At 38.4% G+C, this 22,273-nt stretch overlaps 1 protein-coding gene across 2 annotated transcripts; it reads left to right on the top strand.

Annotated features, from left to right (window-relative positions):
* The first annotated feature begins 447 nt into the window (after nucleotides 1–447).
* On the top strand, nucleotides 448–7,174 carry LOC107792136 (protein FREE1). 2 transcript variants are annotated; one of them, XM_075234262.1, is made up of 10 exons: nucleotides 448–1,285; nucleotides 1,842–1,928; nucleotides 2,031–2,162; nucleotides 4,395–4,526; nucleotides 4,652–4,717; nucleotides 4,814–4,924; nucleotides 5,925–6,017; nucleotides 6,469–6,502; nucleotides 6,658–6,725; nucleotides 6,860–7,174. In XM_075234262.1, exons 1-10 carry the CDS (start codon nucleotides 653–655, stop codon nucleotides 6,935–6,937), a joined length of 1,434 nt encoding a protein of 477 aa, XP_075090363.1. In that variant the 5' UTR covers nucleotides 448–652; the 3' UTR covers nucleotides 6,938–7,174. The 2 variants fall into 2 exon arrangements, with proteins under 2 accessions (XP_075090363.1, XP_075090362.1); XM_075234261.1 differs by having other exon boundaries at nucleotides 6,658–7,095.
* Nucleotides 7,175–22,273: the final 15,099 nt, after the last annotated feature.

The raw sequence follows: 22,273 nt of genomic DNA on the forward strand, positions 1-22,273 counted from the left end.
TGAATGTTAATAATTTATGCTTAAGTTTTTTGTTCAAATATCAATTTAGCAATTTCTTGTAAAAAGCTCAAAACTTCATTATTGGACCTTAAAAAATTTCGAAGAAGACAAAGTGAGTTATTTTAATTTGGTGTTATTTGACTAAATTGGTGATTGTGGAGTGTTTGTGATGGTATTTGGAAGCTTGTAGATTTGGGATGGTTTGATAAAAATTGAAATTGTAAATTCAAAAAATACTTTGTTACAATAATAGAGAAAAATTATGACAATTGGATAGATTAACTTAGACATACAGATAGCCCAAATATAACATAACTCTAGTAATTTGGTAGAGGAAACCTCGAAGAGCAAAATCATGCTAACATATAACAATCAGTGTTTGCGGGCCCGGGGTCATTTCTTAAATATCACAAATTTTGGGGACATCTATTCCTGTCAATCATCTCCGTGGCGCGTACACGCTGTACCGTTCCAAATCCCTTCCTTCTCACTTCCTTCCTTTCTCTGTCGCCATGTCAACTAACTTTAACTTCCCTTTCACTCCACATTTCTTCTCCCCCAATTCACCATCTCCTCATACATCTCTTTTCACCATTTCCTTACACCCTAAATTAATCTCCATCAAAATCCTTCTCTTCTCATTTCTCCAAACATGCATAACAACGACGTTAACTCTTCCTATTTCCAATATTACCAACCTCACATTCAGAACCCAAATCCTAGCTCCGATCATCCGCACAATCCCGCCGCCGTTCCCGACCAGTACGCGTCAGCTCCCCCGGTGCCGTCCGACTACTCCTCCGCCTACCCGCCATATTCTCACAATCATTTCCCAACTGCAAACCCTAACACTCAACACCAACCTTACAATTATTACCCTTATAATCAAAATCAAGCGTCTCTCAGTTATGATTATAGTACACCCAATCCACCTAATTACAGTTCATCATATTCGTCCGCTCCTCATTCAATCGAAAATAATGGCTCGTATGGAGAACAAGGTTTTTATGGTTCTGGTGTTTATAAATATAATAGTGATAGGAAAGATGAATCTTACAGTGAAAGTCGGTCTGAGTCGAATATGGGGGTGATGTTTGATGATTATGGTAGGCCTATCAATATTCAAAATGGGAGGGAGAATCAAGGACGTCCGAGTAGTCGTGAAGTTGTGAAAGCAACTCCGAAGATGGAGGAGCAACATGATGTTACAGCTGGTGTGTTGAAGTTCCGCGTCAAGCTTTTATCTGAAGGCGTAGATCAGAGCGACATGGATGTGCTATGTCAGGTTAGAATGTAGCGTTATTAGTCTTTGCAGATATTTCATGAGCTTCAAAAGGGAAAATAGTTGCATTTTGAACTATTAATTTGGCATGCTTTAATCAATCGATTTATCTACTAGGCCTCAATTACAAACTAGTTAGAGTCGGCTATATGGATCCTCTTGTATCTAGTATTTAGGAACTCATTATAATTTAGCAGAACAAAGATATGTTGATAAAAAGAATTAACTATTTTTATGCGGACTACAGAGGTGGATCCAAGATTTGATGTTTATATGTTCCTTCAACGACTTCAGATTTATATAATAATAAATGAGTTCATAGTCAACTATTTTTAGATATTTAGTGGAGTTCTTAATACATATAGTGGGCTTGGCAAAAGCTACTGGGTTCCCATGAACTCATAGATTACATTGTAGATCTGCCTCTGGCTGACTTAATGCTTACTGCTCCCCTATTTCTTGGGACTGGCTATGCTTGGCCTGCTTATCACTGTTAATTTATTTATTTACCATTTCGCCAATTGTGTTTTCTAAGTTTTGCGTTGAAATTCAAATTCAGATTGGTCTAGATGGGATTCGCATACTAGATCCTGCTATGACCCGAACTCTGAGAATATATTTACTGGAGAATGTGACAAGATGGGAGGTAAGTTTGTATGTTTGATTGTATTAGTTCTGGTAGTATGTTATTTCATTTGCATACAAGATGCCTGTGGAATAAGTTCATTTATTATCCTTTCTCTGTCAGATATTGGATTCATATATATTTGCGTTTTGGGCCAAAAGTTCTGTTGACGTGGAACCTAGACGTATCAGGCTGAAATCAAATAGCTATACAGTGAACAATATCCTGGACACTGTTACAGCAGCAAGTATTCAGGTTAAGAGATCTATTTACTCTTCAAATTTTGATATGTTCGTGTTGATAAATTCTTCGTTGAGATAGCTGCAATAATTAAGCCTTGGAGCTGTGGAATGTGTCGAGTTACACAAGTTGTAGTCTTCTTTATCTGGCTTAACATCCTTTTTTTGTTTTGACGTAAACATAATCTGACTAAGGGATATCTGAACTGTTTTCGTACTAGTGTTATAATTTATATATTGCTCTCAGGGCGTGTAGTTCATGCTGAACTAAAACCGAAATTCATAGGCATTGGTATTTTTCCCCACTCTATGACTCCGGAGAAAGACGCAAGTGCCTTATCTAATAAGTGAGTAATTTACAAACTTCCTTTAGTTTCTTTTTACCATCGTGGAAGATTTATAGTATTAGGGGTTATCAGCCATTTCTGCTACAGGAAGTCTTAGTCCAGATCAGTGGCGTGAGCTTTTTAAATCCAAGAGACGTAAATGGGTTTTAGCTATTCATTTTGGGATAAACAATTCTGGAGGATAGAGGCGGCCCTAATTGGTTTGTGAGACATATGGGAAGGTAGTGCCGTGTTGAGGTGAAGTGAGGAAGGGTACAGGAGAGTGTTAAAATAGCTAAGAATATGATAGGACTAGGAAGGAGGGAATTATGGGGGTTGAAAGGAGAATTGATGGTTGAGTTTTTTGCTTGTTAGTATTTGGCAGCTTACGACATGAAGATACTCAAGAGGATAGCTAATTTAATTGGAGAGCAATATGGGGAATGGTCTATTTGATTGGTTCGGGATTGACTTGTCCCTGCGTTGAGAATTCGATATCAAGTTTAGGCTTGCCAAGTAGGAGCTTGAGAGGTTCACTGTAGAAAGAAGAAATAAGAGAAAATGCAGTAGTTTCAAATTTGGAGAAGAATTATGCTTGGATACACATAGAAAAGAAAAGGGAACGGAGGATATGAGATCACAAAGCAACGAACGGATAGTCGGATTGCTGTATAGTCATCAATGAAATGACATCATTTTTAGAGGTGAAGAGCGCAAGACAATTTATTCAAGACAAAAGACTGGCTAAATGAGTCCAACATGAGTTAGCACAACCACATTAGGAGATATGTAGTCGGGACCGATTAATGGGGCCGCTGGAAATAAAAAAAGGTAAATGTAACCGGGATCTTTAAAATTACTCTATGGCAACAATTAAAGCCTTAGAATCTAAATTTGATACTGAGGCATTGAAAGTATTCGATTTTCCTATCATCATATGAGAAAATTTCTAGGCTTTAGGTTTGGCCAATAACATGGCATTGGAAAAGCACAAGAGATTTGGTTCCATCAGTAAAAAGGAGGTTGTGGTTGTCTTAAGTGGTTTCCATAACTTCCATGGACATGAGAATTTGGTCTAGTAGGGATGACAAATTTTACTAACCCACAATTTTCTGTCTCCCTCCTACTAGCGAGTGGTGGACAGGGATCGGAAAAGTGGCCACCTGGCTCATCCCTCATATCTTTGAAACACCTTTGATCGTTTACTTCATTTTCATTTTAACTTGAATTAGATATTACTTTTCTTGCTGGTATTGTGTGATAGGATTTTTTTGGATGTGTGACTGTGGGCGTTTTTTTTTACCCCTCCCCAGGAGCTCCCCACTCGAACTCATAGCCTTAGGGTTGGATGTGGAGGGTGTTTACCACTTGAGCAACCCTCTCTTGTCTATGACTTGGAGCTAATTAGAAAACGTACGCATATCTTAATGGGTGATGGTAACAGTAGAGGGCCGGTAGTGATGCCAGTGACTGAGCAGAGGGCGCGGATAGGTGGAGGGTTGCCCCCCCCTCCAAAAAAAGCGCCATCACCATCTTTTTTTTTTTGGTTTCTTTAAGGGTGTAGAAATTGTACATTCATGTTATACTTGGATTGATCCTGCATGTCGAATAGATTAATATGGAGGTTATGATTTTTAGGTTTTATCCTGTATTCACACAGCAGTAGACTGAAGACTTCAAGTTGCATTTGGTTGGTGCTTCTAAGAATGCTTAATTATCCACTGCCAATGACTCTTATTCGCTTATTTTTTGACTGTGTATGGCTGCCACTCCCTATTTCCTCCATATCAAGTTTAGTTGGTGTTCCTGCTCTTCTCCAGATATTTTTCACTTAAAACAATACTATACAATTGCAATTGGATTCTCCTCTAGATACTCGACTAGTCATAACCATGTACACATGCTTTTATTATGGAATTCAGATTAAGGAGATCGGCGAGAGTAATAAACCTTCAGATTCAATCAAGGGATCTGAGCAAGCTGCTGAGAAGAAGAAAGGCTTTGTTGATTTGATGAAGTTGATGAGGCCACTCAATGAAGAGAAAGATTTCTGGGTTAGATTTATGATCATTTGTTGCATTAATTTAGTGTTCGTGGTTTCCATCTATTTCTGTTGAATCAACTACTGAAAGTAACTCTTAACAATTCTTGGCTCTCTTTTGCCTAATATTCTGTACAGGTTCCTGATGAAGCAGTTCGCAAGTGCACTGGTTGTGGGACAGATTTTAGTGCTTTCAATAGAAAGGTGCACATTATTTTGAACAGTGGTGTAAATGTCACATTTTTGTATTGCCTGTTTTAACTTTTTAAATCTTTTATGTCTTCTTTAAATCTGTGCCAGCACCACTGCAGGAATTGTGGGGATATTTTCTGTGACAAGTGCACGCAAGGTAGAGTTGCTCTCACTGCCGATGAAGATGCACTGCCAGTTCGAGTTTGTGACCGATGCATGGTATGCCCATGTAAAATAAGGGTTAATTACAGGTTTATTGTTTTCTTTTATTAAGATTTCAAATGTGACTTTAATTGTCAATCTGAGATGGTCTGAAGCAACACATGTGCAAAGCTTAGTCACCTTAGTGTTGGGGAACATGTACAATTAGTTGTACAAATTAGCCACGAACTGGATCTGATAGTGTGATGTGATAGGAGAACAAATTGAATGAAGAGGAACCGCGAAAACTTGTGGACTAGGTGTAGGTGACAATGTTTTTGGGAAAAGGGGACATAAGGAAATCAAGGAATTCAATGGAGCTCATTGTCTCATGTTTTGGGGGATAAAGAAAGAGAAGTGGTTTAATGCCATGGGCAGCTGCAAAGAGACTTTCCACTTCAAAAGCTGCTAAAGGTTTTGATCACTAAAAATTCTGCAAAAATCTTGACTAAATATAGAAAAGATTGGATTCCAATATTTATCAAAAAGAAACTGCAGATCTAATGCTTCAACTACATAGTTCAGCTCATTAAAGAAATGGAGCAAGATAAAAGCACTGCAAGTGTTCCATCTATTTAGAATCGTCAGAGAACTTAGTTTGTAATTATTCTGAACAGAAAGCTGCTCTTGCTTATTAAAGATACTACCACCTGGGAACTTTCATTGGTGACATACGATCACATGTTACCCTAGGAGTATTAGTTATTTGCTTTTTCATTATTGTATCTTCTATCATCTGGCTAAAGAATAAGACAATTCCCGAAAGAGGGCGTTAAACCTTTTAACAATATACTGATGTTCTGGATCTTAATATCTGATGGAGTGATGGTTACTGTATTCGAGAGCTTTTCCAGTCTTTCATGACAGTGCCTTCCAATGTTTTATGTTCTTTTATCTGTTATTCTGTTCAACATGTTGATCTTCCGTAAGCATACTTTTGTGATCTTATATATCAGAATAGTCTTGAAGCAGTACTTTCACAAGATGTAACAAAAAATGAACTTTCCTCATTTTGCAGGCAGAGGTAACTCAGAGACTCAGCAATTCAAAGGAAGCAATGGCGAAAGTTGCTCCATTACGAAGTCATGAGGACCTTACAAGAAAACTCAAGGTGACTACTGACTTACGAGATTCTTTAAATTATTCATCATTACTGTGTAAAATTGTTTTGTTTAGATAGGTTATTGGAAGTGTATCTTGAAAATTAATATTGATTAGCTTATGTCCACAATTATGAAAGTTATATTACTTTTAAGATTTGAAGTGTGGATAAACAATCCCTATCTCAAAAAAACTATGGATAAGAATTTTGAGATGAACTGTTGGATAAGTGAATTGGAGAGAGAAGACATAAGAAACAGAAAGTAATAATCTCTATTTTAAATTTGTGATGTGCTTTATAAAGCTTCTGGTTTGGGTTGGCATAGTTTTTATCAATGGATTATAAAGTATCTTTGCTGTAATGTTAAATTTTCCTTCTATACTTGGCCAGTGTCTCCCTACTTTAAATTTTGTTATTTCATCAACATATACTAATTTCTATTGTTGAAATTCATAAACAGGAGGAGATGGACAAGAAGCGCAAGACCTCAGGAGGTAGTATCCATGGTTGAAACAGTTTCTTATTTAATTCGCTTCAACATACACATACGTTTCTGATTGCCATCTGGAATTGGCACACAAATTTTTCTATGGTTACTACAAGTTGGAGAATTTTTTCCCTTGGAGCTGATGGGGTCTATCATTTTCAGGACTTAGTTCTCAAGGATCTAGGGGGATGAGAGAGGTGGAATGTCCAACTTGCACGGTCCATTTGCAGGTTCAGTACCATAGACCATGCTTTTCTCCCCCTCTTCTTATGTTTGTGCCTGTTCCCGAAAACCTTTTTGATACTGTTAACCCCAAGAATATCCTGTACCTGTGGATGTATTTTATATGGATTTGAGTTTGCAGGTTGAAGTGGCAGCTTCTGGATCAGAAACGATTGAGTGCAGCGTCTGCCAGCATCCATTCCTTGTTAATGCTCATTGATCTGCAGAGTTTCCTTTGATAATATTTCTGTACTAAAAGCCATTTTGATTGTCCTTTAACTTATACCCACAGTTCTCAAAGAGTATCACGGTCTTTTCTGAGTGATACTGGTATTATGCTCTTTTTCCATAATGTAGATATATGTACATTGTGGAGGTTGTTGTTATTGTGAGAACTCAATTTATAGAAGTGCAAAATTTGTCTTCCAAAAAATGGACAAGGCATAAGATTTATTCTTTTTAGGTGTCTTTTTCTGTTCCTTGAAGAAAGAGAGTCCTAATAGATTAAAAACTCGGACAAATCCTAACAATTCTCCCCCTGGCCTAAATTTTCTTGATAAAACTGGATCCACTTTCTTCATATAATTTTCATCACCGATGCTTGGCATGATTAAAAATAGGCATAGGTTGAAAAATCTTGGTATTAGTTGAAAGAAGCCCAAGAATGAGTTAAAAGGAGCCCACTCATTAAGAATAAGTATCAGTTAAGACTAACATTGGTTAAAAAGAGCCCAAATATGGGTTTAAAAGAGTTTATTTCTATAAAAAAAAATGCAGCAATAGGGGTTTTGAATATTTGTGATTGTAATTTATCTCCACACATAGCATCACGTTCAAACTTTTTTGGATAAATCTTCATTATCGTCAAATTAGTTGTGGCTTGATTTGAATCCGCTTGAATTTGTCTTCGATCTCGCTTCGAATCATTGGCTCAGATACCACTTGTTGGGATCGAAATAACATGGTGTATGCAGAAACTAACAATGCAAACCTTTGAGACAATAAATCAGACGACAAAGAAAAACATACTAAACTAGGCATAATAATTTATTATGATTTGGTCAATCGACTTACATATGATTCATTACTAATATAAAAAGAGAAAATAATTTTTTTTGAGAGAATAGATGTTACATTGTGGAGGTTGTTGTTGTGAGAAGCAAAGATCTTCAATTTATAGATGTGCAAAATTTGTCTTCCAAATAAAAGGATATAACATAAGATTTATTCTTTTAGGAGTCTTTTTTTCAAGAAAAAGAGTCCTAATAAATTAAAAATTCAGGACAAAATTCTAACAGTTAAATCATCCGATCTGGTATAGTTTCCGCGAGGGGCATAAACTAAATTATTAATTGTACAATTCATATTTTTCCTTGTAATCTTTTCAACTCTCTACACTTGGATCGATCATTGGCTATAGATATTGGTAGCTTTTATGAGTAGCATGGATACTCAATGGCATGAAGTTCAGATAGATCAAGACTCTAAACCCTCAATTGACTAGCTGGAAGAACAATACCTCAGCCAAGAACTCCAATCAAAAAAGAGAAAAAATAAATAAATAAAAATGGATAATAAGATCCAAACATATATGTTATAGGTCCTTATGATTTCCCTTAGGCATTCCCCTTAGGCATTCCCTTATGAGTAGTATGGATACTCAATGGCATGAGGTTCAGATAGATCAAGACTCTAAGCCCTCAATTAACTAGCCGGAAGAAAAATATCTAAGCCAAGAACTCCAACCAAAAAAGAGAAAAACATAAATAAATAGGAATGGATAATAAGATCCAAACATATATGTTATAGGTCCTAATGATTTCTCTCAGGCATACTGACATGCCATGGAAATAGTAAATATTGTGGCCTATTCCAATTCCAGAGGGGTGTATTAAAGAGTTTAACTCCTAGTTGGGTTGTATACAACGAGAAATTTCAGTGGTTTTCTATTTTCTTCACAAAATTTGACTCAATCACTGCTATATATGTCAAGAATTGCCTGGGTGGTGGGTTAAGGTTTTAAAAAAAAATGCTCTGCACTTTCTTCGAGACTCTTCTCTCTCCTACTTCCTAGGACTACAGAACAACCTATTCCGACATCGTTTAGTACCGGAAAATTCATCTTTCCTTCCTACACCCTGTTTTCACTCACTGTGATTACTGATATACTAACCTTTTCTTTAATATTCTCTTAAACATAAGTTATTTCTTATGGGGGAAACAAAATTTATTTAACACTGGTTTTAAATCTTTTGATATCACGAGATGAACCTCCAACAATGATACATGGTTCGATTGGGTGGAGAGAAGTCGCAATATGATGAGACGCTCCACGTTAAGCAAAAAGATTATGGAATGAGTTTGTAATGTACTCAAAAAAGCCTCTAATGATCAGAAGAATGTGGTACAGAGATGGAAGAATAAGGACAGGCTAACCGAATATTTTTGTACTAGAAAGTACAATGACCATGAGAGATATACAAGTATATTGTCACTGAAAAGAGGCAATCGTGAGGTCATTATAATCCCTGAACTTGCTTTGAATGCAGGATGGGGAGACATTGCATTTAAGATAAAAATATTTATTAAATGCTCCTCCCAACTTAATTTCACAAGGCCACCGAGACTTTCTGAAGCAATCTACATTTATGCCAAAGCAGTACAAGAGAGTAAATGGCAATCAAACAACCTTCATAAAGCAGTTGTCAGCACTAATAAAGGAGGTATCACGATATTGGAGCCAAATGGGATGAAGGATAACGGACTTTTGACAAGATGTATCATTGGGTACTTTGGAAAGAAACAACTTAGAGACGTACACTATCAAACATTCGAAGATGGGCCTGTATAACGTGAAAAGCAGCATTTGGAATGAACATGTATGAGATGACTGAGAATCGTTTTCTGTTTCATTTCCCCAACAGAAACATGGTTGAGCAGATTCTCCAAGGAGAATTGAGGTGGAAGAAATTCAAGCTTTATCTCGAATGGTGGAACCCCATTACCGATTTTCTTTCTAACTCCATATCTGTCAAAACTACCTGGATCAGAGCCATGGGAGTTCCCCTACATTTGTGGTCACAGAAGATATTCAAAGAAATAGGAGATCTTTATGGTGGGTGGAAAGCTACAGAAGAAGAGACAGAACTCAAAAACCATCTCAAGTGAACAAAACTTCAAGTAGCAGGAGATGGTCAGAATATACCAAATGAGGTAGTCATTGAGAGAGAGGGGGTCAAATTCTTCATACAGATAGGGGCTGAAAGGAACACCCGCTTTGAACTAGGGTCGAAGATTTCCAGGGAGATTACCAGAGATGACATAGGATCGAAGCCTCTGAAGGACCGCCAGACAAAAATAACCTACGAGGTAGAAGGGGTACAGGATAGCCTTTTAACTGTAAATGGGACAGATAAGGACCATATGGGGTGTACTGAGTTTATTGACAAAAGTAAGGGAAAGGCACGTGCAATGTAGGAGGATGATTTGGGAGAAGTAACATTATTTTTGGGCCAATCCACTTAGCCCATCACTGGGCCAACTATTAAAAATACACTTGGGCCTGACTGTGCAGCCCAAGTCATTTTTAATGAATTATATCTGGAGCCTACATAGATCATAAGGTTTGACTTTTTTCTCGAAGAGACGAAAGCTGTTTTGCATTCACAACAAGAAGCCAACAGGAAAACCAACAGAGGTCCTTTAACGTAGTTGCAAACTTGGGGAGTTCACCACATGCAAAGATGTTAATGCTAGAGGAGCCTAGAGAATAAGAAGGGAAAGGGTTACAAGGGATGAAGGCAGACGATGCTCTGGCACTAATCGTAATTGGGGAACCTCATCTTATTTCTGAAATTGAGTGTAAGAATCATATACACCTCAATTCCAGTGGAGAAAATTGGAAAATGGTGTATGCTGAACCTATTCTGGTTCAACATCAGGAGTCTTTTCTGGAGAAAGAATTGGATATGACCTTATGGGTTCATCAGGATTTGCTCAAACTGAGCAAAAATGTTTGGGGTAGATTTTCAGTGACATGAAGAAGAAGCTTTGGAATTACTTCTGCAGATAGATTGCTGTAGACAGGCTAGAAGGATGGTGCCAGAACTGGACATCAATAAAATCAGATTCAAAGGGGCACACGAGCTGAAATGTTTGGTCTCCTTTGATGTTAAATTTCAGAGCAACGGGAAAAGATTTAGGGGAAAAATCCCGACACTAGTTGATCAATGAAGCTCAAACTAGTTTCATGGAATGTGAGAGGATTTAATAATTTGGCTAAAAGAAGGATAGTAAAGAGTTTAGTTCAACTCTAGAACACAGATATTATCTGTTTTCAGGAGACTAAACTTGAGGAAAAAATACAAGAGCTTGTTAAGCAGCTTTGGGGAGGGCGATGGGTGAGGTTTTCTTGTCTGGAGTCTAGTGGTACTTGAGGGGACATTATGATGTTATGGGATTTTAGAATCTGGAAAGCGGATGTCGTTCAAATTGGAGCTATACACTCACATGCAAATTTGAGGCACTCTGGCAGAACTTTGAATGTCACATAACATGGGTGTATGCCCCAAACTGCAATATTGAGAGGAGGAAAGTTTGGTGGGTAGATATGAGTTGTGAGGGGTTTGATGGAGGGTCCATGGGCTATTTGTGGAGATTTTAACGTTACTAGATTTCCTTCTGAGAAAGGAACTGCAATAGGAGATCCAGATCTATGGTGGAATTTTCGGATTTTATAAATGATATGAATATAATTGATTTATCACTAGAAGGAGGGGTCTACACCTGGTTCAAAGGGGACAACCAAATAATCTCCTCCATAATTGATAGAATCCTGATCTCTGAAGAATGGGATGACAGTTTTAGGAACGTCAAACAATACCTCCTCCAAAGACTAATCTCAGACCATGTTCTTGTGTCTTTACAATGTGGTTCTTGGGAGCACACCAAATCATTCTTTAAATTTGCTAACTGGTGGTTGAACACAAAAGGCTTCATAGATAGAATCAAAGAATGTTAGACATATTTTGAATTGTCAGGGAGGCCAGATTTTATCTTAGCTTATAAAATGAAAGCACTTAAAAGGAAGCTGAAGTAATGGAGTAGAAGAAACCATGGGAATATGGGATTGCAAAAGACCAACCTACTTAATCAATTGCAGTGTTGGACTCTACTCTGCAAACTAGAGCTCTAACAGAAGAGAAATCAGTGAAGAAGACCTCTCTTTTCATGGAATGTGAGGAACACCTGAAAAATGAAGAAATTGCATGGAGGAAAAGATCCATAGCTCTTTGGCTTAAGGAGGGGGACATGAATACAAGTTTCTTCCATAAAACTGCTAATGCACATAAGAGAAGTAATAATATTGATTAGTTAGTGATCCAGGAAGAAATAATTGTAGAGCCATAAAGAATCAAGACTGAGATCATTGACTTTTACAAAGAGTTATGTACAAAGAATGAAGAGTGGAGACCTGTGTGCAACTATGAAATCTACCCTAAAATATCTAAAGAAGAAAAAGAGTTCTTACAAAGAAACTTTGATGAACAAAAGATGTTGGGGGTGTCTGAAGATGTGTGCAGTGGACAAGGCTCCTGGACCTGATGGTTATATAATGGGTTTTTTATCAAGTGTTGGGATGTATTGAAGCAGGACATTATGGAGGTTTTCCATAATTTTCACTCCCACGAAATCTTTGAAAAAAGTTTTAATGCATCATATATAGCCCTGATCCCCAAGAAAGTAAGTGTAAAGAAATTGAGAGATTTCAAGCCTATAAGCTTGATAGGCCATATATATAAGCTAATTTCAAAAGTTTTGACAAAGAGGCTTAAAGGAGTGATGGAGAAATTGGAGGATCCGCAACAGATGACTTTTTATCAAAGGAAGGCAAATAATGAATGCTGTTTTGATTGCCAATGAGTCTGTGGATTCGAGAACCAAACAGAAGAACCCAGAAATTCTTTGTAAACTAGACATCGAAAAAGCATATGATCATGTAAAGTGGAATTTCTTGCTAAATATGCTATGCCTAATGGGGTTTGGGGTGAAATGGATCAACTGGGTGAAATATTGTATCTCCACTATCAGATTTCCAATCCTCATAAATGGATCTCCTAAGGGATTTTTCCCTACCCATAGAGGTTTAAGGCAGGGTGATCCTTTATCTCCCTTTCTTTTCATAGTAGTCATGGAAGGTCTGAATAATATGGTTAAAACAACAAAAAACAATGGGTGGAGAGGTAGCAAGAAGTGAAAATAATAGTCTGGAGATCACACACCTCCAATATGCTGATGACAAATTTATCTTCTGCGATGCAGAAAAGGAGCAACTGAGATTTCTAATAGTTATTCTAGTATTTTTTGAAGGTTTCTCAGGACTTCATGTTAACTGGAAAAAGAACCATCTTTACCCAATAAATGAAGTACCTGATATGGAATAATTGGCACTAATCTTGAAAGGTGAAGTAGAAACCCTACATATTGTCTATCTTGGCATGCCTTTGGGTGCCAATTCTAAATCCAAAGAGATATGGAACAATGCTATTGAAAAGTGTAAGAAGAAGTTGTCCAGATGGAAACCCCAGTACCTATCAATGGGATGACGACTCACCCTCATCAACTCAGTTTTAGATGTACTTCCAACATATATGATGTCACTCTTTTCTATTCCTGCAGGAGTCATACAGAGATTGGACACACTAAGAAGAACCTTTTTGTGGCAAGGGAACAAAGAAAAAAAGGGTTTTAACTTAGTCAAGTGGAAATCTCTTTATAGTTGGCAAAGCTCATGGTGGACTAAGCATTAGGAATTTGAAGAATCATAGCAAGGCTCTCAAAGATAAAACGGTTATGGAGGTATTTTCAAGAACCCCAAATCTTATGGGGTAATGTGATCAAAGCCAAATATGATGAGGAAGACAAATGGATAACAAAGGAAGTAAATACAACATATGTAGTTAGCTTATGGAGATCCATCATGTCACTTTGGCTTATTCTAAAGAACCACCCATCCACTAAAGTGCAAGATGGCAATATAAAACCTCCTTCTGGAAAGATAACTGATTGGGAGATGGATATTTAAAGGACCTCTTCCATGATATGTATATTCTGGTAGAACATCAACAGAACACAGTAGCTGAAACGTGCTCCCCCACAAGGATGGGCACTTGTTTTTAGAAGAAGTTTGAATGATTGGAAGGTGGCTAGAATGACTAACTTCTACAAACATCTGGAAAGATTCATAGGTTTACAGAGTGGGATGGACACAATAAGGTGGCGGGAACATAACAGTGTCATTTATAGGGTAAATGCAACATACAAGATCCTGAATCAAGCTAACCTGCAAATTAACAACTGGCATTGGAAGCATATATGGAAAATCAAATTTCCCTATAAGGTATCATGTTTTTCTTGGTTACTAGCAAAGGAAGCTGTGCTGACACAAGACAATCTTATAAAGAGAGGGATCCCATTGTGCTCAAGATAACACTTATGTGGAGAAGACGTTGAGACAATTAGCCATCTATTTTTACATTGCGGGATAACTGACTAGTTATGGAAGATCTTTATTAATTTTAGAGGCATAGCTTGGACAATGCCTAATAAGATTACTGAAGTTCTTTTTAGTTGGGATGAAGCTGGAACTGGAGCAAGAGACAGAGATAGATAGAGAACTGTCCTAGCATGTATTTGGTGGACAATCTGAAAAGAAAGGAATTCCAGATGTTTTGAGGATAGTAGAAACTCTGTGTAGAAGATCAAGCTTAACTGTGTTTTACTTTTTTGCTTTTTGTGTAAATAGATTTACACAGAAGATACTATTTCAATCCTAGATGTCCTAGAATCTTGTTAGGCCTGAGGACCAATTTTTTTTGTCTACTCACTTGTAAATATAGTTTTAGTACAACATGTGTAATGATTTTATTATAATATACAATATGTTACCATCTCAAAAAAGAAAAGAAAAAGAATTGCCTGGGTGGTGAGGGTAGAGTTGGAGATGTATTTAAGATCACTTTAATTTTTATATATCCCTTAGCCATTCTGAAATGCCATGGAAATAAATTAGGACTTTTTTTTTTTTTGGCATGGTTGGCCCAAAATAATTACGGGCGGTAAGTGTAAGTATATAAAAAAATATATACTGATTATGTATATGAAATGTATATTATATGTGTTTTATGATAAATGAAGTGTTCACTTTCAGCTTGACCGTTTGCCTCCATCACAAACCATCTTGATTAGTGCTTTATCATATTTGGATTCGTTACTTCATCTTATTTTAGGATTATCAACTTTGTGTTAGTGGAGGCTTTAAAAAAAAAGTTGTAGTGAAGGTTTGCCAGTAATCAACTCCTACTTCGTATATTGTATTAATATCAAAATCTAAAGTACTATATAATCATGCCTTTTTTTGGTTCTCTATTGGTGAATAGATTATAGACATGCATATTCGGCCATTCCTTTTATAGCGTGGAAATCTTAGGCAAGATGACCCATTACTCAAGATCGAAGCTAGAATGTAAGTTACGAGTTTGATTGAACCAATAATTTTGGTCTAAACTCGATATTTATTTTTAGAAATCTATTAAATATATAAAAAAAATTAAGTTAGAGTTCAATAACTTAAAATAATTTTTGTCCGTTGTTTCTTCTCCTCTGCAGTTGCTAACACGTGCGATTACAATTGTGAGGGAAGAAAACAAGATAGACCTAAAAAGGGATGACAACTCTTCAGAAAGTTACATGAGTGCATGCAAACATAATTATAAAAACTAGGGGTGGGCGTTGGTCGGTTATTATGAAAGTACGGTTCGATTTGTCGGTTTTGTAATTTTAATAACCAAATCAAATCAAAGTATTTACGGTTCAGTGCGATTTTATCAAAGTTCGGTTCGGTTTTTTGCGGTTTAATTTTTCGATTATTTTCATTCCACTGGGGGCAATGTCCACTGATTCCATTCCAATTTTTATATGAAAATCAGAAAGCTGTAACAGAGACTAATTATTCTAAGAATTGAAAGCTGTAACAGATGTCTCCTATCCTAGCCACCACACCCAACAACAAAGCAAAGCTATAAGCTATAAACAATCAATTTGACGTTTTAAATTTTGACTACTCCTAGTTGAAAAAAGTTAAGTGGTCAATAACTTTATTACTAGTAGTTCAAAATGGACTAATTTCTTTTTCCTTTTTCAAATCTAGAACTAGAAAGTGGTGTCGCAATAAATAAAAGCAGTAAAATAAACCAAAAAAATAAGCTACAGTATACTTTGCTCGCCATTAACAAATTTAAAAGGACACAAAAATGAAGAAGGAAAACTCATAAGAAGAAGGTAACCACTAACCTGAGGAAGAAGGATGAGCGACCGGTGAAAATGACGAGCTGAGGAAGAAGGATGAGTGTCGGCACTCGGCAGCACAGCAGCAGTCGCATAGACTTGGAGTGACAGATGAGGAATTGACGAACCCTAATTTCTAATTAGTAAGGAAGGGAAAATGTGTAATGGAAAGCGAAAGTCTGTAGTGTAGGCTAATTAGACTTAGAGTTTGGGTAAATTGGGTGGGCTGGTATTGGGCCTTCAGAATTTCAGATAGGGTGGGCTTCAGAACATTAAGTTTAGTAGTTTACATTTTACAAAACTTTTGAGCATACCCAAAATTTCGATTTTTTGGTTTAACCGACAACCGAAACACCAAAACCGTAAACCGCACTGCAAAATCGAAATCTAATAATTTAAAAACCGTAAAACGACTGAATAACTGATTAAACCGAAACCGAAAAACCAAAATTCACGGTTCGACCGATTTTTTCGATTCGACCGGTATTATGCCCACCCCTAATAAAAACTCTTGACCTTTTTAGCACCTTTATTCTCTTCATTGTGAGCGGTGGAGAACCCCACTTCCTTCATTGTGATAAATCCTACAGCTGTTGTAGGTAGATCAGACAATATGTTACAACATTATGAAGTTGCCTCCAGCCAAGAGTTCACCATTAAAGGGATAATAGAAGATTATCTGGTCTCTGGTGGTAACTATATCTAGATCTCCAAGATTTAGTAGTGTTGAGAAAGACACATTGTTAACTAGGTATGCAATATTACAACAACTATACCTCAGTCCCAATCAAGTTGGGAACAATTACATAAATCATAATCGTTTATGTCTCTCTATTTAAGCGCATATCAGATCAATATTAAACATTTAGTTTTTCTAACGCCATAAATTTATTTACATTTTTTACTCAAATATAAATCTCAAATTACTAAAAGACTCCTAGGATACAAGAGATTTAAAGTAATAGCAATGACATGACTATAACTTAACCACAACTAACTTATATCACCTATATTGATCTTTTTCTTCCATTATGCCTCATATTTGGTTAGGTTGTATTGATTCTAAAAGATTGTAGGTCTTTCAAACTTGTATAAGCCAAAAATTATCCTAGTTATATTTAGACCGCGTCAGCACTAAGAGAGCCTTCGAGGGCTGCCACGTGTCATCAGTATGATTTCAACAAAAGACAGATTCAAGGTCGAAGTGATCTGAAAAGAGATAAAAGACTAGGTAGAGGAGTCAACAGAGATTGAGGTCGAGGACGAGCACTCTCCTTAAAGGGAACAAAAACGGCTAGTTTTAGGATAAGACTTTAAAGAATATATTCTAGTGAATATTCTCGGGATCTGTACTATTAGAGTTTTATGGCACATATCCCCTTATAAATAGAAAGAAACAGAGTTATAGGGGAGATACACTCATTTGTAAAAGAACAACGCTTTGACATTCTCTAGAGATTCTTGCTTTATTACATACATACAAAAGACACCTTTTTTGAGATACCTGTCTAGCTTTTCTCTCACGATCCAAGGAGTACCCGAATATTCAAAGGCTCATCAATTATTTATAAATTTCAGAAGGAATATTACACGAGTTCATCCTCTTTTTCGGTCATCTTTGTTATATTTATTTGCATAAATACCATTATACACTATTTATTGCTATTCACTTCATATTTGTGCCATTAAGTGTTATTCATTATTATACATCTACCAATGTTACCACATATTTCGTGACATTCTGCCACGACATTAGTTAAATAATCTAGTGGATATTATTATTGACTAAGATTAACCCTATTTTGTTAAGAAAATATAATTGTTTAAACCTAGATCTAAATTTTGGGTCAAACAGTTTGCCGCCGTCTGTGGGGATTTCTTAGCTAATATTTTAGTTTCCATTAGATCTACAACTCTTGTGACTTGCTAACCTAACGAGCCACAAAGTTTTTCTCCTTTCTTCAGGTATGGAAATTAGTAACCAAGGAAACGAGACTAGGGCAACAAATGGCGTTTCCCTTAACCTCATGAATGCCATCAATAAAAGCTATGAAACACGAGGCAAGGATGCGACGCCCACTGCCTCCCCCAGGCGAGAGAGGTCGCCCCGCTTTTTGAAGCACAACGAAACCAAATGGGAAAAGGAGCTTCCACGTCTACAGGAGAAGGGATGCCACCTGTTATGAAAAAGGTCCTCGAAGTATGGCTAACCGATACCCTAGTAAGCGTGCTCAATAAACAAGCTCCATGCACGACCTTAGAAACCACAAGAGCCCACACGGTACAACGAGGGGACAAATAAGACGATCAACCAGACCCCCCTACCTCTAGGTAAAACTCACAATGTTACTGACAGTGCAGGTGACAGAGTCCTCACCGTTATTTTGAAAAGAATGGAAGAAATGGAGAATGAGAACAAGGCGCTCAGAGACCAGATGAATGAGCACCAGGAACGAGTAGAAAAGATACCAAGCACCCCTAAATTACTGCCGAAAAAGGACGCCGTCAGGTTCGTAGAACAACCGTATAGCGAGAAAGCGGCCTCACATGCCATATCAAAGATTTTCAAAATACCACCGTATCTCAGAATATATGATGGGACAACCGACCCCGAAGACCATGTGACTCATTAGGTCACCGTCGTGAAGGGCAACGACCTCACCAAGAAATAGGTGTCCTCCATTTTGCTGAAGAAATTTGGAGAAACCATATCTGGATGGGCATTAACATGGTACTCACAGCTACTAGCCCACTCAATAGAAATGTTCGAAGAAATGGCGGACAAGTTCGTGACGACACATGCCGGGGCCAAGAAAGCCGAAACGAGAGTAAACGATATCTTCGCCATCAAGCAATCCTTAGGGTAGGGACTGAGAGACTTCCTTGCCCGATGCAACAGGGTAAGGATGACCTTACCAAATATGTTCGAGGGAATGGCAATTGCAGCCTTTCAAAATAGGTTGAGTAGAGAAGGTTCAAGAGCGAGCAGAACGTTACTGAGCCGATTAATGAAGTATCCCCCAACCACTTGGGATGAAATCCATAACTCCTACTATGATGAGGTCCGAGCAGACGATGACCAACTCGAGGACTCATCTCGGTACAAACCGAGCCCAAGAAAGAACAAAAAGTTAACATGAGGAGAGATCACCCAGTCTCGAGGCCAAACAGGGAGCGACATCAACCTTATGTCAGGACATCCGCTCCCTCCTTTCGTTATGAAGACGCCTCGTCCAGGCCGAGATCAGGAACGCACATGAACGATAGAGGTATGCCTCCCTTGTTATTTTTTCATAACTTTTGTGTTTCACCTACAGAAGTGGTCTACGCCTTCGAGAATCTTGGAATGAATGTAAAGTGGCCGCCAAAGATGAGATCCAATCCCAACACCAGGAAATCCGACACCCTCTGCGAATTCCATCAAGAACGCGGACAAAAGATAGAAGATTGCATTGCCCTACGACTAGAGGTGGAAAACCTACTACAACAAGGGCACCTCAAAGAACTTCTCAGTGACAAAGGTAGGAATACCTTAGCAAGGGGTCGAGAACGTCAGTGACAAGGTGGTCCGCCGAAGCCACCTTTGCCAGCTCGTACCATCAACATGATTATCGGTGGTAACGAAGACGCCACTGTCAACGATGTTAAATTCACCACCACCCGCAAGCTCTAAAAGATCGATCACCCACGAACGGTATGACGGACTCAAAGAAAGTATCTTCTTTGATGAGTCAGATGCCGACAGTTTGACTTTCCCTCACAATGATGCCCTTGTTATTACTTTACAAATTTTAGATACCGACGTTAAACGAATCATGGTAAACGATGGAAGCTGAGCGTGCATCATCCATCCCCGAGTCCTCGCCCATATGAGACTCGAGGATAAGATAGTGTCGCGATGCATCACACTAATCGGTTTTAACAATGCAGTTGAATGGACTTCAGGAGAAATTACACTCCCCGTCCTTGCTGGTGGGGTAACTCTAGAGACAACGTTCCACATCATGGACCAGGACAGCGCATACAATGCCAGAGTAAGACGACCATGGGTATACCCTATGATAGTCGTCCCTCCAACTTATACCAAGTGATCAAATTCCCAAGACCTTGGCGAATATTCAGCATACGAGGGGAACAACGTACGTCTCGAGAATATTACCGAGTTGCCATGGACAACACGATAACTCAACAAAAGAAGAGAAGGAAAAAGAAGCATAACAATCAACATGGTCGAGGTTGCCACAAGATGGGGCTAGAGAAGCCATTACGAATCCCAAAACGGTCGAAGCTGCATAGAAGACCTTGACCCCGTCCAATTAGACCACAACAACCTTAGTAAAAAGGCCTACATCGGTTGTAAACTCCGAGAGCCAAGTAAATTTAGTCAACTCTTAATAACTAACGCAGATTTATTTGCTTTCAGCCATGCAGATATGCTAGGCATCCCCAAAGGAATCGCTACACACAAATTGAACGTCGACCCCTTCTATCCCCAGTAAGGTAAGTCCGATGAAAGTTCAAGCCTACCATCAATGATGTTATCCACGATGAGGTAGAGAAGCTATTAGCAAACGGCTCCACCAGGGAGTTGAAGTACCCTAAATGCATAGCCAACGTGGTAATGGTCAAAAAGAAAAATGGGTAATGGAGGATGTGTGTGGACTTCACATACCTAAACAAAGCATGCCCGAAAGATTCATTCCCGTTGCCACATATCGGCTAACTTATCGCTGCAACGGCGGGGCACGAGCTACTATGTTTCCTGGACGCATATTCGGTTATAACCAGATACTCATGGAAGAAGAAAATCAAGAGAAGACCAGATTCATCACCCACAGGGGAACACATTGTTATAGGGTCATGACCTTTGGGTTGAAGAACGCATGGGCCACCTATCAAAGGTTGGTCACAAAAATGTTCAAAGACCAATTGGGAAGTTCATGGAGATATATATCAACGTCATGCTGGTCAAATCCATGAGGGCGAAATATAACATCGACCACTTGAAGGAAGCTTTCAACATACTAAGACAATACGATATGAAACTAAACTTTTAGAAATGCGTGTCTGGCATAGCCTCGAGAAAACGTTTGGACTTCTTAGTATCGCAGCGAGGGATTGAAATCAACCCAGACTAGATCAAGGCTATCGATGGAATACCTGAGCAAGCGACTACTAAGAAGCAAGTCCAAAGACTGACTGGTCAAATTGTCGCTTTAGCAAGATTTATCTCAAGGTCGTCTGATAGATGTCACATGTGTTTTGGCGTACTAAAAAAGGATAACAGCCTCGAGTGGAAGCCCGAGAGTGTGCAAGCACTGCGAGAACTGAAGGCATATTTATCATTGCCACCTTTACTCTTGAAGCCCGAACTTGGCAAACACCTCCTTGTCTACCTCGCCGTCTCCGAAGTAGCAGTAAGTGCGGTCTTGGTTCGAGAAAATAAACGTATGCAATCTCCTATTTATTACATCAGTAAAACACTTGTCGATGCCGAGATGAGGTACCCACACCTCGAGAAATTATCCCTGGCCCTGGTCGTAGCTTCACGAAATCTTAGACCCTATTTCCAGTGCCACCCTATCTTGGTCGTCACCACTTTTCCCCTAAGAAGCATTTTACACAAACTAAGCTGTCGAGAAGGCTGGCCAAATGGGCCATCGATCTAAGTGAGCACGACATCAGTATCAGCCTCGAACAACAATAAAGTCGCAAGTGCTCGCCGACTTCATCATAGACTTTAGCACAAAAGTATTGCCCGAGGCCAAAAACGAAACTGCTCAAGCTTCTCTTCAAACATAATACCTCTGGGTACTATACACCGACAACACATCCAATGCTTCTGATATGGATTGGGACTCGTACTCGAGGTCTGTACCGGTAAAGTAATTTTCCAGTCCATAAGATGCCTAGATATGAGTAACAACGAGGCCGAGTATGAGGCTGTAATTGCAGGGTTGAGGCTAGCACTCAAATATCGGGTGAAGCGGATGAGACTCCGCTGTGATTCTCAACTCGTAGTCAACCAAGTCACAAGGACTTTCAAATCAAGGAACAAAGGTTGCAAAAATATCAAATCGAGATCTGTAATTTGCTACCCAATTTCAATGAATGCCAACTCGACCAGATCCCACAAACTTAGAAAATCAAAGCGGACGGACTTGCCATATTGGCCGCTGCCACCAGAAACATCACGACCGGGGGGTAAAAG

This window comes from Nicotiana tabacum, chromosome 17 (genome assembly GCF_000715075.1).
Source record: "Nicotiana tabacum cultivar K326 chromosome 17, ASM71507v2, whole genome shotgun sequence".
In the NCBI taxonomy this organism is placed as follows: domain Eukaryota; kingdom Viridiplantae; phylum Streptophyta; class Magnoliopsida; order Solanales; family Solanaceae; genus Nicotiana; species Nicotiana tabacum.

Bases quoted from the DNA above. Each gene is read 5' to 3' on its own strand.
- LOC107792136 (XM_075234261.1), top strand. From the start codon at position 653: ATGCATAACAACGACGTTAACTCTTCCTATTTCCAATATTACCAACCT. The intron at 1,286-1,841 runs GTTAGAATGTAG...ATTCAAATTCAG, and splicing joins ACATGGATGTGCTATGTCAG to ATTGGTCTAGATGGGATTCG. The intron at 4,925-5,924 runs GTATGCCCATGT...CTCATTTTGCAG, and splicing joins GAGTTTGTGACCGATGCATG to GCAGAGGTAACTCAGAGACT.